The sequence below is a fragment of the Vipera berus genome, assembly GCF_964194415.1.
Source record: "Vipera berus genome assembly, chromosome: Z".
NCBI lineage: Eukaryota > Metazoa > Chordata > Lepidosauria > Squamata > Viperidae > Vipera > Vipera berus.
This window is the reverse complement of record NC_138205.1, coordinates 53,993,820-54,009,040: the sequence shown is the minus strand read 5'-3', so window position 1 is coordinate 54,009,040 and position 15,221 is coordinate 53,993,820. Positions and strand designations below refer to the sequence as shown.

General features: G+C 38.2%; 1 protein-coding gene across 2 annotated transcripts in view; it reads right to left on the bottom strand.

Annotated features, from left to right (window-relative positions):
- Positions 1-14,920, bottom strand: part of CENPC (centromere protein C) — an 86,774-nt gene extending 71,854 nt beyond the window's left edge. The window contains exons 1-5 of one of the 2 annotated variants that reach the window (XM_081344320.1): positions 14,861-14,920; positions 12,931-12,977; positions 9,040-9,104; positions 5,602-5,740; positions 1,783-2,826 (exon numbers count right to left, since the gene is read on the bottom strand). In XM_081344320.1, coding sequence (XP_081200446.1) covers positions 1,783-2,826; positions 5,602-5,740; positions 9,040-9,104; positions 12,931-12,977; positions 14,861-14,872 — 1,307 coding nt within the window. In that variant the 5' untranslated portion in view covers positions 14,873-14,920. The remainder of the gene's footprint in view (positions 1-1,782; positions 2,827-5,601; positions 5,741-9,039; positions 9,105-12,930; positions 12,978-14,860) is intronic. The other variant, XM_081344321.1, reaches the window with a different exon arrangement.
- Positions 14,921-15,221: the final 301 nt, after the last annotated feature.

The window sequence follows — 15,221 nt, the reverse complement described above, 5'->3', positions numbered from 1 at the left end:
TTTATTTAATTTAGCTTATCTTAGAACTGTCTACAACTGTTATAAAATGCCTAAGGATTCCTAGGGATGAATACAAGCATATACCGTAGATTCCGGCGTATGAGACTACTTTTTAACCCATGAAAATCTTCTCAAAAGTCAGGGGTCGTCTTATACGCCGGGTGCTGAAACTTTAGGGACAGGGCTGGCTGGAAAACCTGGAGCGGATCTTCCATTTAGTCTGCGCAGGGAAAGCGGGACCAATTGGAGTAGAAGCTGCAGTCTGTGATTTTTTACAGGCTGGGGTCTGGGCTTTTTTCCTTCTAAAGTTGAAGAGCAGCTGTAGGCAGGTGGGGAATGCAAGAGCAACTTGAAAGGCAGGTGGGGAATGCATAGCCAGAGCAGCAGCTTAGCTCTAAGGACACATTTGACTCAGGAACTGGGCGGGCTGGCTGGAAAACCTGGAGCGGATCTCCCATTTGGTCTTTTTTTTAAATCCCATTTATATCCCACCCTTCTCCGAAGACTCAGGGCAGCTTACAATTTAAAGCACAAATCAATGTGCTTAGCAATAGCCTTCATACTGTGTATATGCCTGCCTATTAGAGCTTTCACCCACCCCCCCACAAGCAGCATTATTACAAAGTCAGCTTATTGCTCCCAACAATCTGAGTCCTCATTTTACCTACCTCGGAATGATGGAAGGCTGACTCAACCTTGAGCCTGGTGGGATGAGAACCTGCACTAATTGCAGGCAGCTGGGGTTACTTAAGGCTCTGCGCAGGGAAAGCTTTAGAGTGAATTAGGAAAAGTGAAAAAGTGAATTAGGAAAATAGGAAAAGGGTTGCTGGAATTGGGTACGTGTAGTTTAACGAAGAGAAGGGTGAGGGGTGACACGATAGCAGTGTTCCAATATCTCAGGGGCTGCCACAAAGAAGAGGGAGCCAAGCTATTCTCCAAAGCACCTGAAAGCAGGACAAGAAGCAATGGATGGAAACTAGTCAAGGAAAGAAGCAACCTAGAACTAAGGAGAAACTTCCTGACAGTTAGAACAATTAACCAGTGGAACAACCTGCCTCCAGAAGCTGTGAGTGCTCCAACACTGGAAGTTTTTAAGAAGAGACTGGACAGCCATTTGTCTGAAATGGTATAGGGTTTCCTGCCTTAGCAGGGGGTTGGACTAGATGACCTCCAAGGTCCCTTCCAACTTCTTCTTCTTCTTCTTCTTCTTCTTCTTATTATTATTATTATTATTATTATTATTATTATTATTATTATTATTATTATTATTATTATTATTATTATTATTAAGTTTAATCCACTTGCACTGTTTTATGTTTACATGTTTGATGACAAACAGCCTTATGTTTATAAGTGACAGTTTTCCTACTAAGTACCTGCATGTCATAAGCATTTGAATTAAAATTACCATATTAAAATCAAATCTGATGTTTTTTAATTTTCATTTGGTGTGCGTTGGAAGAGGGGTAGTCTTATATGGCGAGTATAGCCCAAACCCTATAATTTAACAGGAAATGTAGGGGGTCATCTTATACGCCCAGTCGTCTTATACGCCGGAAAATACGGTAAGTATTTTAAATAATAAGAGAACAAAGTATGGTAATTGGTATGTGTACTCAAGGAATTATCAAAGCTCCATAGCAATCTAAGACGTCCATACCTCAGAAGAGATTTAAATCACTTGGGTTGAGTATTCATGGTTGATCAATAATCCCAATGTACAAAATTGCATTGCATTAAGAAAAGGTAGAATTAAAACATACTTTTACAATAATAACTTACTGTGATAAAACTCCTTCACTGTTTTGTTGTGTTACTGAAACATTTGAGTGTTTTTTTGCCACATGCTGCTCACAAGAATCCTCTTGATGTACTATATTACTCTGAGGCTTTGCTACAGAAGTCTCTTTTACTATTGGAGATGTTGCTCTATTTAGCTCAGCTCTTAGCTTAAAAGGATGAAGATTGTTCTTTTTATCTAACTGTTGCTCTCCATGATCATCTTCAAGGCTCTTCTTTGAAACCAATTGCCTGTTCTTCATCTCCATAGGTCCAACAGGGGGTCTTTTCTTTTTCTTTTGAGTCCCCAATTGTTTTTTGGATGGTAACTGTGGCTTTTTAACCAGTGTATTATGGCATGACTGCTGAGCTACAGGAACAAAGCTTGGCATAGAACCTGAATTTTCAGAATAAATATCTGTATGCTTAGATTGTGTGCAATCCTTTGATGATAGAGCCAATACTGTGCACTCCTGCTGAGTTTCATATTGCAGTTTTGTAAGTGTGGTCAGCTTATTCTGAGATGAGCTTTGTTTTATAGTTTCTACAGGTTGTATCTGGACTGATAATTTTTGATCTGCTTCGAATGAAGGTATGAGGCCTTGTGATTGCTTTCCACTTATTGAGTAACTTCTTTTATGTATTTCTGCTGAATCTTTATATTTATTTTTAGACTGCATTTGCTTCCTTGTTTCTTGGATGGTAACAACAGACCTAACGAATTGCGATTTATCATTCTCCACAGCCATTACTTGTTTAATTCTTGAAGCATTTTGAAATCCATCAAAACTTCTTTCACCAACATTACATGTTGTTGTCTTGATTTCCTTCAATGGAATTGGCATAATTGTTTTCTCCAATACCCTTTTATTTTTTCCTCTTTCATTATGCTGAGCTTCCTTGTTTCCTTCAAATGATGCAGATGTTCTCTTTTTCTGTGGTTTTTGTTTTTTTCGAGAAATTGAAATACAAGATGTAGAAGACAACTCAAAAGATTCATCTGTCAAAAATTCAAATTCTTCTTCAGGCTTTACAGTAGCTGAATTTCTAGGGAAGAAAGACAGGCAACTGGATTTTCACACATCACAAAAGGTCAGTCCAAGGAACTTCATTTTCAAAATAAACTTAGATATTTTACAAAATATTTCTTGATGAAAACTAGCGTTAGTAACCATTTCTCTATTTTATTTTATTTTATTTTTAAAGGATTTTATTGAATTTTATAGGGTTAGGGATAAAATAGGATCAGGTTAGGGATTAGGGTGGGGTTGGGATCAGGATTGGGGTTGGGATTAGGACAGTGTTGGGATCAACATTGGGATTATCCCCCAATAACACTTTCGTTCTTTAGCAAACAGACTATTGTCCGGGTACATATGTTCAATTAACAATAGTTATTATAGTAATAGATAAATGTAGAAAATGTAATAAACAATAATCAAAAACAGTATCAGTTCATCAATATACTGTATGTCATTCTTCTTGCTATATATATTCAAAATAACAAATCACATTCATTTTTCACTAGTTCATTTTTCTATCCATTGGTAAAAATTATCCCATGTTCTATAATAAACTGAATTTTCTTTGATCTCTAACGTTAATCTATCCATTCCTGCACATTCTAAGATTCTGCACATTCTAATTAAATGTTCTCATGATCATTGAAACTTTAAGAGGTGAGATCTTGCACTGAGCCCCAGACCGAGGGAGATTAACAGTTATTTTGTGTTTCTTCCATTTGCGAATAATCACACCAAGCTGCTTGGCAATAGTCTTGTAGCCCATTCCAGTCTTGTGTAGGTCTACAATCTTATCCCTGACATCCTTGGATAACTCTTTGGTCTTAGCCACGATGGAGAGTTTGGAATCTCATTGATCAATTGCTTCTGTGGACAGGTGTCTTTTATACAGATAACAAGCTGAGATTCAGAGCACTCTCTTTAAGAACATGCTCCTAATTTCAGCTCATTAACTGTATAAAAGACACCTGGAAGCCAGAAATCTTGCTGATTGATAAGGGAGCAAATATTTATTTCACTCATTAAAATGCAAATCAATTCATAACTTTTTTGAAATGCATTTTTCTGGATTTTTGTTGTTGTTATTCTTTCTCTCACTGTTAAAATAAACCTGCCACTAAAATTATAGACTGACCAGTTTCCGGTTTGCACATGCAGTGCTGGCAGACGTTCCGGGAGAAGCTCCCTCCCCGCAGTCTGGTCTTTCTTACTCGGAGGACCCTGCAAAGGGTTAAAAGTCGCCCTGGAGGGGTGACCACTGTGAGACTATCTCTCTGCGATCACAGAAGGGCAGCAGCCCTCCGTTTGATCTGGAGTTGCTCCTCTGGCCTGAAGAACAAGAGATCGGCCATTAATATGGCCGATCACTAAGCCGTTCCCTGCCAAAAGCCAAAATCATTATCAAGCACAATGAATCTGGAGGATTTGGGTGAGACCTTACCCTTCTTACTTCCCTAATTACTTTCCTGTGGGACTTACTTGAAAATCTTTTTCCCCCTTCTTGAAAGATCGGCAACTGCTTACTTGCAGATTTACAACCTTAAAGCCTCAAAAGAAATTAAATGACTAAGCTAAATAACTAAGCAACCCTATCTGTACCTGTAAAATTTTTGGGCCACTGAAAAGTTTTTATTGCTTATTTTTAGGGGGACCTACTACCCTATTTACTACTAAAATGAATTAATTGGATAAAAGACTTATATTAGTCTGCAAAATGATTGTACAAGCTATTGAGGACATCTTGTGGCAAAACCTGGTATAGCAAGTAAACCTTTTTTTTTACTCTGAGATCTGGCTCTAACAGACTTGTCCTTGACATTATCTTTAAAGATAAAAATTGGGAACACCTGGGACTGAAAACAACCTTTAGGAATAGTGGAGGTGGACATTTATTGACTTTTATTAAAATAGCCTCCACTAAAGGCCTATTTGCAAAATACTAAAGAAATGGAAGAATATATTCCACCACTTGACTATAAACTTTATACGTGATACAATTTTGGCAATGACTGCAGAAATAAAAGCCAGACCTAAAGACAAATCTGACAGCACAAACTCACCAAATGAGACTCTTACTTCAATTGATGATCTGACAATCCAAAAACAAACAGAAGATGAGGAATTTAACAACAAAACAGAGGACTTTAAAGTACAACAAGTACAATCTACTGAGAACCTTGATGCCCAAACTTTGACTTTAACTATAAAACCTACAATTTAACAAGCAACAGTAGCTGAAGAAAGCAATACTAAGATGGAGGATGCCAAAGGCCTTCAAATACAGTACACCAAGACTTCAACCAAACAAACAACAACTACAACACTAGACATGACCTCTTACCTAAGCCAGATGGATTTGAAAGAAGAAGAAGACCAGATTGAATTAATGACAACTGCACTATGCCAAACATGGAGATTGGATTTACTGGAACGAAAATTTAATGACTACAAAGGGGTCACTCTCAATGAAAAATTGATAACTGGATGGTCTCCCTGGATTCAAACAACGTACGTAGGAAGAAAGGGAGACATATTTGAGAAGCTAAAGGCAATGATATGGAAGCCTGCCTGGCACAAGAAGAAAGCTAGAATTAGATTTTTTTTAAAAAATGATTTTTTCTTCTTTTTCTGTTGTAAGATACTTTGTGTGATAAAGGCATGTCCCAGGCTCATCCCACATTAATTACCAAAACATGGGGGAAAAAAATCTTCTCTCAACAATTGATCATTTATCTACACTAACTTGGACATGAATAAAATACTTTCACGAAATATTTAATAGTCATATGAAATAACTTACTCCTTTGCACATGATTTCTCTCCATCTTCTTCTTCTCTTTCTCCTTCTTTTTCTCCATCTTCTTCAAGAAGGATTGGTGATCCTAAGGACCACACCTCAATATCGTTTTCCTGAATTTCTTCTGAGACCTTGTTGTCTACTTTATGGATAAGACAGAGAAATACGTGCAACATTATCATTCTTTTTGAGATAAGAAAAACAACCTTCTCCTGGTATTACCTTAAATTATAACTAACAAATTTATTAGTACATTTTTCTTAGGACAGATTTATTTTCTTACAATCTAACTTAAAACCATAGCTTTCTTACTATACATATGGAAACATAGGATTATAAGCTTGGAAAGAACCCTAGGGATCTTTTAGTCCAACCTGCTGCTTCAGGCAGGAGCCTTATACAATCCCACTCAAATGGTTTTTCCAGTCTATTCTTGAAATCCTTCATTAATGGGGCACCCACAATCCCTAGAAGCAAGTTATTCTATTGATTATTCGCTGACAGAAAATTTCTTCTTCTAGGTTGGACCTCATTTTTAGAAGCTACCACCCATTACTTCTTGTCCTGCTCTCAGGTACCCTAGAGAATAAGTCAATCCCCTCGGCTTGGTGACAGATGCTCCAAGTACTGGAAGACAGCTTTCAAGTTCAAGTTTATTACAGTCAAAGAGCAGAGACCCGAACAAATAAAAACACTCAATGAATATCTAGTAAAAGGTTCTAAAGTAAAATAATAAATAACAGATAAAATCTATATTAAAATCACAATTTGGCATCTAGTCTCTCAGTTACACATTCAGCTCACATCCTGCTGCAATCAACTGCTCAACTGCTGCTTCCGTTACGCTTATTGACAGCTGTTTGAATTTTGGCATGCTGCTGCTCTCCTCCTACCCTGCTTGTGTGGAGAAAGCACTCTTTCTTGGCTTTTTCACTTGCTGTGCTGTAGTGTGTGTTTACTCTGCTGAAAAGGGTGCGGATACAGCCGATTTTGTGGGTGGTAGGATGCTTACTATTGCTGTTACTGATGACCACAAATGTGTCCACATATCTGGCCCAGATTTTGAGCTTGTAAACACACACTGCAGCACAGCAAGTGAAAACAGCTATTCCACTGATTTTGACGCCACCATCAACAACGGGTGCCATGTGCTGCAGATGACAGGCTTCCAACCACTACCACTTGGACCATACTCCCCTATATCCATGGGGTGCCATTGGGCACTATCTAACAAAATGAAATTCAATGGTGAAAAAAGTAAGGTTCTGGCTTCCGATTTGCCACGCAGCCACAATGGACAGTTGGGAGACTTGCTCTTTCTCCCCCGTCCAGTTTCGCATCGCTGGGGGGACCTGAAAAGGGCCGAAAGTCGCCCTGAAGAGGCAACCAGCAAGGAGGGGTGCTCGCTGGATTGCGGGAGAGCCTCAACTCTCCCGTTAGACCTGGCGATCCCTCCAAACCGTTGGACGAAAGGACCGGCCATTATGGCTCATCTCTAGGCTCTGAACAGCCAAAGTCACATTTTCCACCAGGCAACTTTTAAAGCAGCACAGAAGAGACTGGGTAAGATCTACCTCTTTTACACCCTAATTACTTTCTATACCTTAAGCTGCTAAGCATTTTCCCTCCTACGGTGAGGTAAGGGGGATTTTAGCCCTCCCTCCAGAAAGAGTGGTGCAGTCAGAGCAGCTGCTTAGCTCTAAGGACACATTTGACTCAAGAACTGGGCAGGCTGGCTGGAAAACCTGGAGCGGATCTCCCATTTGGTCTTTTTTTTTTAATCCCATTTATATCCCGCCCTTCTCCGAAGACTCAGGGCGGCTTACAATTTAAAGCACAAATCAATGTGCTTAGCAATAGCCTTCATTCTATGTATATGCCTGCTTATTAGGGCTTTCACCCCCCCCCCCACAAGCAGCATTATTACAAAGTCAGCTTATTGCTACCAACAATCTGGGTCCTCATTTTACCTACCTCAGAAGGATGGAAGGCTGAGTCAACCTTGAGCCTGGTGGGATGCGAACCTGCACTAATTGCAGGCAGCTGGTGTTACTTAAGGCTCTGCGCAGGGAAAGCTTTAGAGTGAATTAGGAAAAGTGAAAAAGTGAATTAGGAAAATAGGGAACGGTTGCTGGAATTGGGTATGTGTAGTTTAACGAAGAGAAGGGTGAGGGGTGACATGATAGCAGTGTTCCAATATCTCAGGGGCTGCCACATAAAGAGGGAGCCAAGCTATTCTCCAAAGCACCTGAACGCAGGACAAGAAGCAAGGGGGAGAACCTTTGAACTAAAACAACAAAGGAAGGGGGGGGAAGAGATCTGGTTTGTATCTCAGATTTAAATCTCTAAAGGGAGTAATTGTCGTAAAGACATGAGAGTTCCCTCTTTCCCATGGAAGGATTTGACACCTGAATTTTAATTGATCTGGGACAAACCAGATGGCTTGAAGGGAGGGGGTTCGACCGGGGACTCTTTAAAAAGTACCAAACTGTAACACAGTTTCAGATCCTGTCTAGTATTTCCATCTCCAAACATGTTTTAGTAAAAGCTCCTTTTGGACAATTTCTGGTTCAAGAGTTCTTTCTTTCCTAAGATGTGGATTGGGGTGGGTCCTGACAGATATAGAATGCATATTTGAATACGATAAATTGTTATTTGGAACATTGAATACTGGAGCTTGTCTTTAGTAATGGAGAAATGGTCTCTATTTGTCATGTTACCAAAGAGTTTTAATTGTTAGGATATTAAGACCATTTAATGCCTTTTAAATGGGATTTGCTATAGATAATAGATGTGGAATGTTGCATTTTATATATGTTAAATTAATGTTAACATTTTAGAGCTTTTAATTTTTTGCTGGTAACTATATTGAAAACAATGAAACTTGATTTCTCTTTTATGAAGAAATGGGTATGGGATGAAGAGTTTTAACTAAGAGCAGATGAAGACTGTGCAATTGCTTATATTTGCTATGTTGATGGTGAAAGTTGTTTCTTGGCGATGGAGGGGTCTTCATACTTTTTTCTTGATTTTTTTTGTTACATTTTAATAAAATTATTTTAAAAAGAATCCTGTTGAACTTTTCCATGGTACTTGGACTTGTACCTTTTCCAGTCAAGTGCGATACTGTGCAGCAGTCTAAGCAACACTTATGGATCTTAAACGGGGCTATCCAAAACATCTTAAAGTCAAAACTGCACTTTAAGCAGGTTGTTCAACCTATTACAATCCATCTGAACTTCAAACATTGCAAGCTTGAAATATTTTGTCACCTTTATTCAAAGTCTTAACTACAGATAATTACTTCCATTCACCCATGATTCGAATTGAAATAATATCAATTATAATATTGTGATAGGACCATAGTTCAGATAAGATAATTTTCTCAATAATTTTCTCTTCATTTCATTAAAATACTTTACATTCATCCATTGAACTTACGTTCAAAACAGTCTTCAACACATTCCAATACACTTTCTCTTTGTATATCAGTAGCATTTTTTTTACTGGCATAGAAAAAAACACACAAGGTTAGCCAATTATAAAGTATTTCTAATCTGCAAACTCTGCATTATTGGCAAAAATAGGTCAAACTACAGTACAGCATTGCAGCAAATCAAGCCATCCTGGATAAATGACTGTCCAGTTTCTTCTTGAAAACCTCCAGTGATGGAGCACTCTCAACTATGGGAAGCAAGTTCCTCCAGTGGTTAAGTGCTCTCACTGTCAGGAAATTTCTCCTTAGTTCCAGGTTAGATCTCTCGTTGAGAGCTTCCAGCCATTGCTTCTTGTCCTACCTTAAGATGTTTTGGAGAGTAAGTCAACCTCCACATCTCTATGACTTTCCCTCAAGTACTGGAAGACAGCTACCATGTCACTCTAATCCTTCAATTCATTAGGCTAGACATACTTAGTTCCCTAACTGTTCATCCTAAAATTTAGCTTCCAGATGCCTTATCATCTTTGTTGCTCTTCTCTGCACTCTTTCTCAGCATCTTTTTTGTCTCTGTGACCAGAATTGGATGCAATATTCCAAGTGTGGCCTCACTTGGGCAACACAAAGTGATATTATCTCTTATTGTGATTTTGATGCTATCCTTGCGATGCAGCCTAGGACTGCATTGGCCTTTTGACAACTGCAACAAACAACTGGATCAGATTAAAGTGGTAGTCCACTAGGACAGCTAGATTCTCTCAAAGTTACTATTGCTGAGACAAGGACCACCTATTCTGTAACCATGCATTTGTTTTTTGCTGCCAAAACCCACTGAACCTCATCTTACTGGATAGGGCCTGTTGCTGTAGTCTATCGACCCGGCTTGGGTCCGGGTTATCTGAGGGAACACCTGCTGCCGGCATCAAGCTCCCTTCGTCCAGTGGGCTCCCACAGGGAGGGTCTTCTCAGGGTACTGCCGGTAAGAGACTGCCAGCGGACAACACCCAGGGATAGGGCCTTCTCAGTGGGTGCGCCTGCCCTTTGGAACCAGCTGCCAGTGGAGCTTAGGACCGCCCCCGACCTCCGTTCGTTCCGCCTGGACCTGAAGACCTGGCTCTTCGAGCTCTCTGGCCCAGGCTGAGAATTTTAATTTTAATTTTAACTGGGGTTTTATTTGTTCAGGGACGGATATAATTTTTTTAATCTGTTTTTAACTTTTGTATTTTTTGTTTTAATTACCCTGTAAACTGCCCTGAGTCCTTCAGGAAAGGGCGGTATATAAATATAATAAAATAAATAAATAAATATCGAGATCACTGTGAATAAGACCAAAATACACACACACACACAGGTTGTAACCCTGGGTAGACTGTAATGCATACATGTATCCTGTATTTATAGGAAATCACTAATAAAATAAATAAATAAATAAATAAATAAATAAATAAATAAATAAATAAATAAATAAATAAATAAATGGAGTAATTCCATTTCTACAGAAAGAAAAAACAGATCTGAAAGTACATAAATTTTTTCAACATAAAGTATATTTAATAAATCACAAGTTTGGAGTGAAGCTAATTTTAGCCCTTTGAAATAGTTTTGAATGAAATTACAAGTATATCATGATGATATTGCAGGTTCAGTTCCAACCATAATAAAATGAATATCACAAAAAAATCACACAAATAACACATTTTGTTTCTCATTGCCTGTAAAAGTTATATTTATCAGACTATATATGTAATCCTTGACTTATGACCACAATAGTTCCATTGCTAAGCAAGATAGTTGTTAAGTGAGTTGTGCCCCAATTTATGACCTTTTTGCCACAATTGTTAAGCAAATCATGCAGTTTGTCATGGTTCCGATTAATGAAACAGATCAAAGAACATTCAGGCAGTTTTTCTAAAAAGTCTATAATAATGAGAACGAAGCATCAGCACTCATAGATGGATGCCAGAATCTGAATTCTCCTCCCCTGAACACATCGTATCATACACAATTCCCTCCCTTAATTACACGTCATGAATCACATTCTCCAATGAGTTTAACATGCAAAGTTTCACTTCCTTTCTGTAGCGCAGGGTCAACCTTCTCCTTCTCCCCTCCCCCCCGCTTAATTGATTCAAAGCAAAACAGTTTAAAGGAAAAGGCTGCCTCTTATATTGTCTGAGCGAAAACATCCAATGTTTGCAGCGTTGACACAGTTATTAAGTGAATCTGGCTTCTCCCATTGATTTTCCTTGTCAGAAGCTGGCTGAAAAGGTTACAAATGGTTATCACATGACCCAGTGCAACCGTCATAAATACATGCTAGTTGTCAAGTGCCTGTATTTTGATCACATGACCATGAGGATGGGGCAATGGTAGTAAATAGGAAAACTGGTCATAAGCCACTTTTTTCAGTGCCATTGTAACTTCAGTCACTAAATAAATGGTTGTAAGTTGAGGATTACCTATAGTCTAATAAGTGTGCAATAGCGTTATTTTTTAAAATACAATTAGTACATTAATTAAAAATACTTTACTCTTAAAACGCTAATCATGATCTTATTAATAATGAAAAAGTGTAAAATATTGCCAAACTTGAGAATTACCAATGAATTGAGTACATGCTGTTGAAAAAATATACGAACCTGCTTAATGCAAGTTGCCACAAACCCATCAATTTGTTAAAAAAAATGCCAAAATGTAACACAGACTTACAGGAAAAAAATCTGCAAGGCACAATAAAACAAAGTACAATAAAACAAGGCATCCTGTATATGTAAACGAAGTTTGAATAATAATTAAAATCTCCAACAGGACAAGAGATAAAAGATAATCAACATGATTAAAATTGAAAAAGTGATGTGCACATTGAGAGTAATTTTATCTCTTTTTTAACCACTAATATTTACAGGTAGTCCTCGACATACAATTGATAGCTTAATGGGCATCTGAAGTTATGACAACCCCAAAACTACTTATGACTCAATCTACAGCACCCCCATATTCATTCATCTTTACAACCAACAGCAGGGATGCTGCAATGACCCCTACTTATCTTCCCCATCCAACTGAGTCCCTGCAAGCATCCCCAACTTAATGGCTCTCTGCTGGCTTTAGACCTGGCTCCCACCCCAGCAGTCCCACATACTCCTCCTCATCTTTTGAACAGTTCTGCAGCCTTCCATAGTGCTCGAATGAGTTAGTTTTTTTCTCGGCTGCATGGTATGATTCTGGAATTGTGCTGCGTGGGCAAGGGACAAAATCACTCAATTTTGCCTCCTTAACAAGGTTGCACAGTACTATGGAAAGCTGCAGAAGGTTTGTGCATTACTATGCAAACCACATTAAGGCAAGAAAACGGAATGATTTGAACCTGGAAATGTGGCGGCAACCCAGAAACGGCCATCATTTTACCACAGGACAAACTGCTTTGTTTTGCTGCCTTAACAAGGTTGATCATTGTGGCAGAAAGCTTCTGAAAAATGCAAAGCTTTTTTTATTATTATCGATTGCATTGGGAAAGCAATGATTGGGAGATTATTAAGTAAGATGCTTCACTTAACAGCCATCACAACATGCGACTGTAATGGGTACACTCCTTTATGGTCATATATCAAGGGCTATCTATATATGTCATGTTACAAAGTTTTTCTAAGAATCTGCTTTATTTCAAAAACAGCCTACTATTTATTGTGGTAGAATTTACATTAAATATGCTCAAAGGTATTAAACCTAGAAGTTTAATACCTTTGAGCATATTTCTCTTAATTTTATCAATATAAAATACTTCACTATAAGATACATTGTTTCCTATTTTAATAAACCTCTTTTTATCTATTTCAATATACTTTAGGAAATAAACATTATTAAATAAACATAATTAAACATTAATGTTTAATTACCGTAGTCCATTGAAGAATCTTAGCCTATATGTGTTCTTTAAGTGATTCTGTTAAAAAGAGAAAATATAATGCTTTTTGAAAAGAAAAATAAAAGTTCAATACAGCACAGTAGGATTACAGATTAGTCTGGATAACCACATATTGCTTTAATATCAGGAAGGAGCTTTCATTTTCTACTGATAAACTATTTGTACACAATTATTCCTCCTATAAACCATAATTTTCAATTACTTGCTGATTAGAGTTATGTATATCCATCACCCACTAAATATAATTTATAATTGAGATTAGCTATTTTCACTTGAAGGTGGATTAGTGATGATGAAATTTAAAAAACCCTTTAATCTGCAACATTCTGTTACTCTTTTGTGGCAAAAACAGTGAACCGTCCTATGCCACCTTAGACTACAAAACTATACATTTGCTCATCCCATCAATATGGTATAAATGCAATCAATACAACATATATCATCTTCTATTAACAACATCCCACTATTTTTTACATTAAAGAAGCACACAGTATTCATCCTTAAGAAAGTTGTTCTGAAATGAAATTCTTCTAAATATATTAGCAACCTTACACAGTATAATGTATTAAGGAGAGAATAAAATTACATTGTTAAGCTAAGCATTTAATATGTTATTTTTGTTTCATAGAGCAAGAAAAGTTGTACAAGATGGCCAAGTTTTGTTTCTCTCAACAAAATATCGCCAGAGATATATGTCTCAAAGTCGCTGGAACCTCAGTCATACTGTAGAAGGCTGCAGTATGTGGTCAAACAAATGACTATATCTCTGCAAGTATTGCATTGGCAAACATAACACTTTACCAATGTTCTTTGGGGACATGTGTGCATGTTCACACAAAATTTCATCAAAATCCGTGATTGTCAAGCAGGAACCCCCAGACCACTTGACATGGAATGACCCTTAAACAAATGTTTGTAGCTGCCCAACTCACATAAGTGTCACAACCTTTTTTCTTCCACTACCCAATGATAAATGAACAGTGGAAGACTAGAACTAGCTATACCAACACTAGCTTAAGAGACTCCTAGAGCTTTAAACTGGTGCCCACTAGAAGATAGAAAACAAGATAGAATAACAAAATTGGAAGGAATTTTAGAAGTCTTCTAGTCCAACCCCCTGCTCAGGCAGGAAATCTGTACCATTTCAGTTTAAATGGTTGTCCAGTCCTTTCTTAAAAGCCTCCAGTGTTGGAGCACCCTTAACTTCTGGGTGTTGTTCCACTGATTAATTGTTCTGTCAGGAAATTTCTCCTTGTTTCTAGGTTGCTTCTCTCCTTGATTAGGTTCCATCTATTGCTTCTTGTCCTGCCTTCAGGTGCTTTGGAGAAGAGCCTGACTCCACCTTTTTTGTGGCAGCCCCTTAGATTATTGGAACATTGCAATCATGACCTAGACCAGGGGTCCGCAACCTCGGCTCTTTTATGACTCGTGGACTTCAACTCCCAGAATTCCTGAGCCAGCATAGCTGGCTCAGGAATTCTGGGAGTTGAAGTCCACGAGTCATAAAAGAGCCGAGGTTGCCGACCCCTGACCTAGACCTTGTCTTCATTAAACTAGACATACCCAATTCCAGCAACCTAAACGTAATAAAATAGTCTCCGTTGTAGTGTTAAAAACTGGTGGCCCGCGGGCCGAATACGTCACGCTCAGGTCACGCCCACCCCAGCTCCGCAAAAGCAAAAATCGTCGCGATACGCAACGATACGTTATGTGACGCGATCGAGTTTGACCTTATTAAGAGCTCCATGTTTTGATTACAATATAATTCAATACGCCTTATTTCAGACCCAAAGACGGAGAAGGGGAAGAGATTAGAAATTCTTAAACCCGGTCCCCCAAACGAAATCTCGCCACAAAAACTTCGAGAAACTACCGAAGCGGGGTTTCCGCATTTCTCTCACCAGCGAATTCATAATACCGAAATTTGTCCCGCTCCTCTCGTTTTGAAAACGTCGACGTATCTCACAACGCAAGCGCACCACAGAACAGTTCGTTGGTCAGGCCTTCGATACGTCACAAAAGATGAGGGCGGATGAAGAAAGCGAACTCAATCAGCATTTTTATAGATCTATGCATAATTTGTAATTAGACTCACATAGAGAAGATCAGCTTGCGAGTTTACAGTTGAGACATTTGGATCACCTGTTAGAAATTGCCATGACTTTAAAAGATAAGAGGCTCGTAGTTACAATTTTTGTTTTGCCCCTCTAATAAAACATGAATAAATATATTTATGTTTTAGTTTTCCGTATCAATTATAGT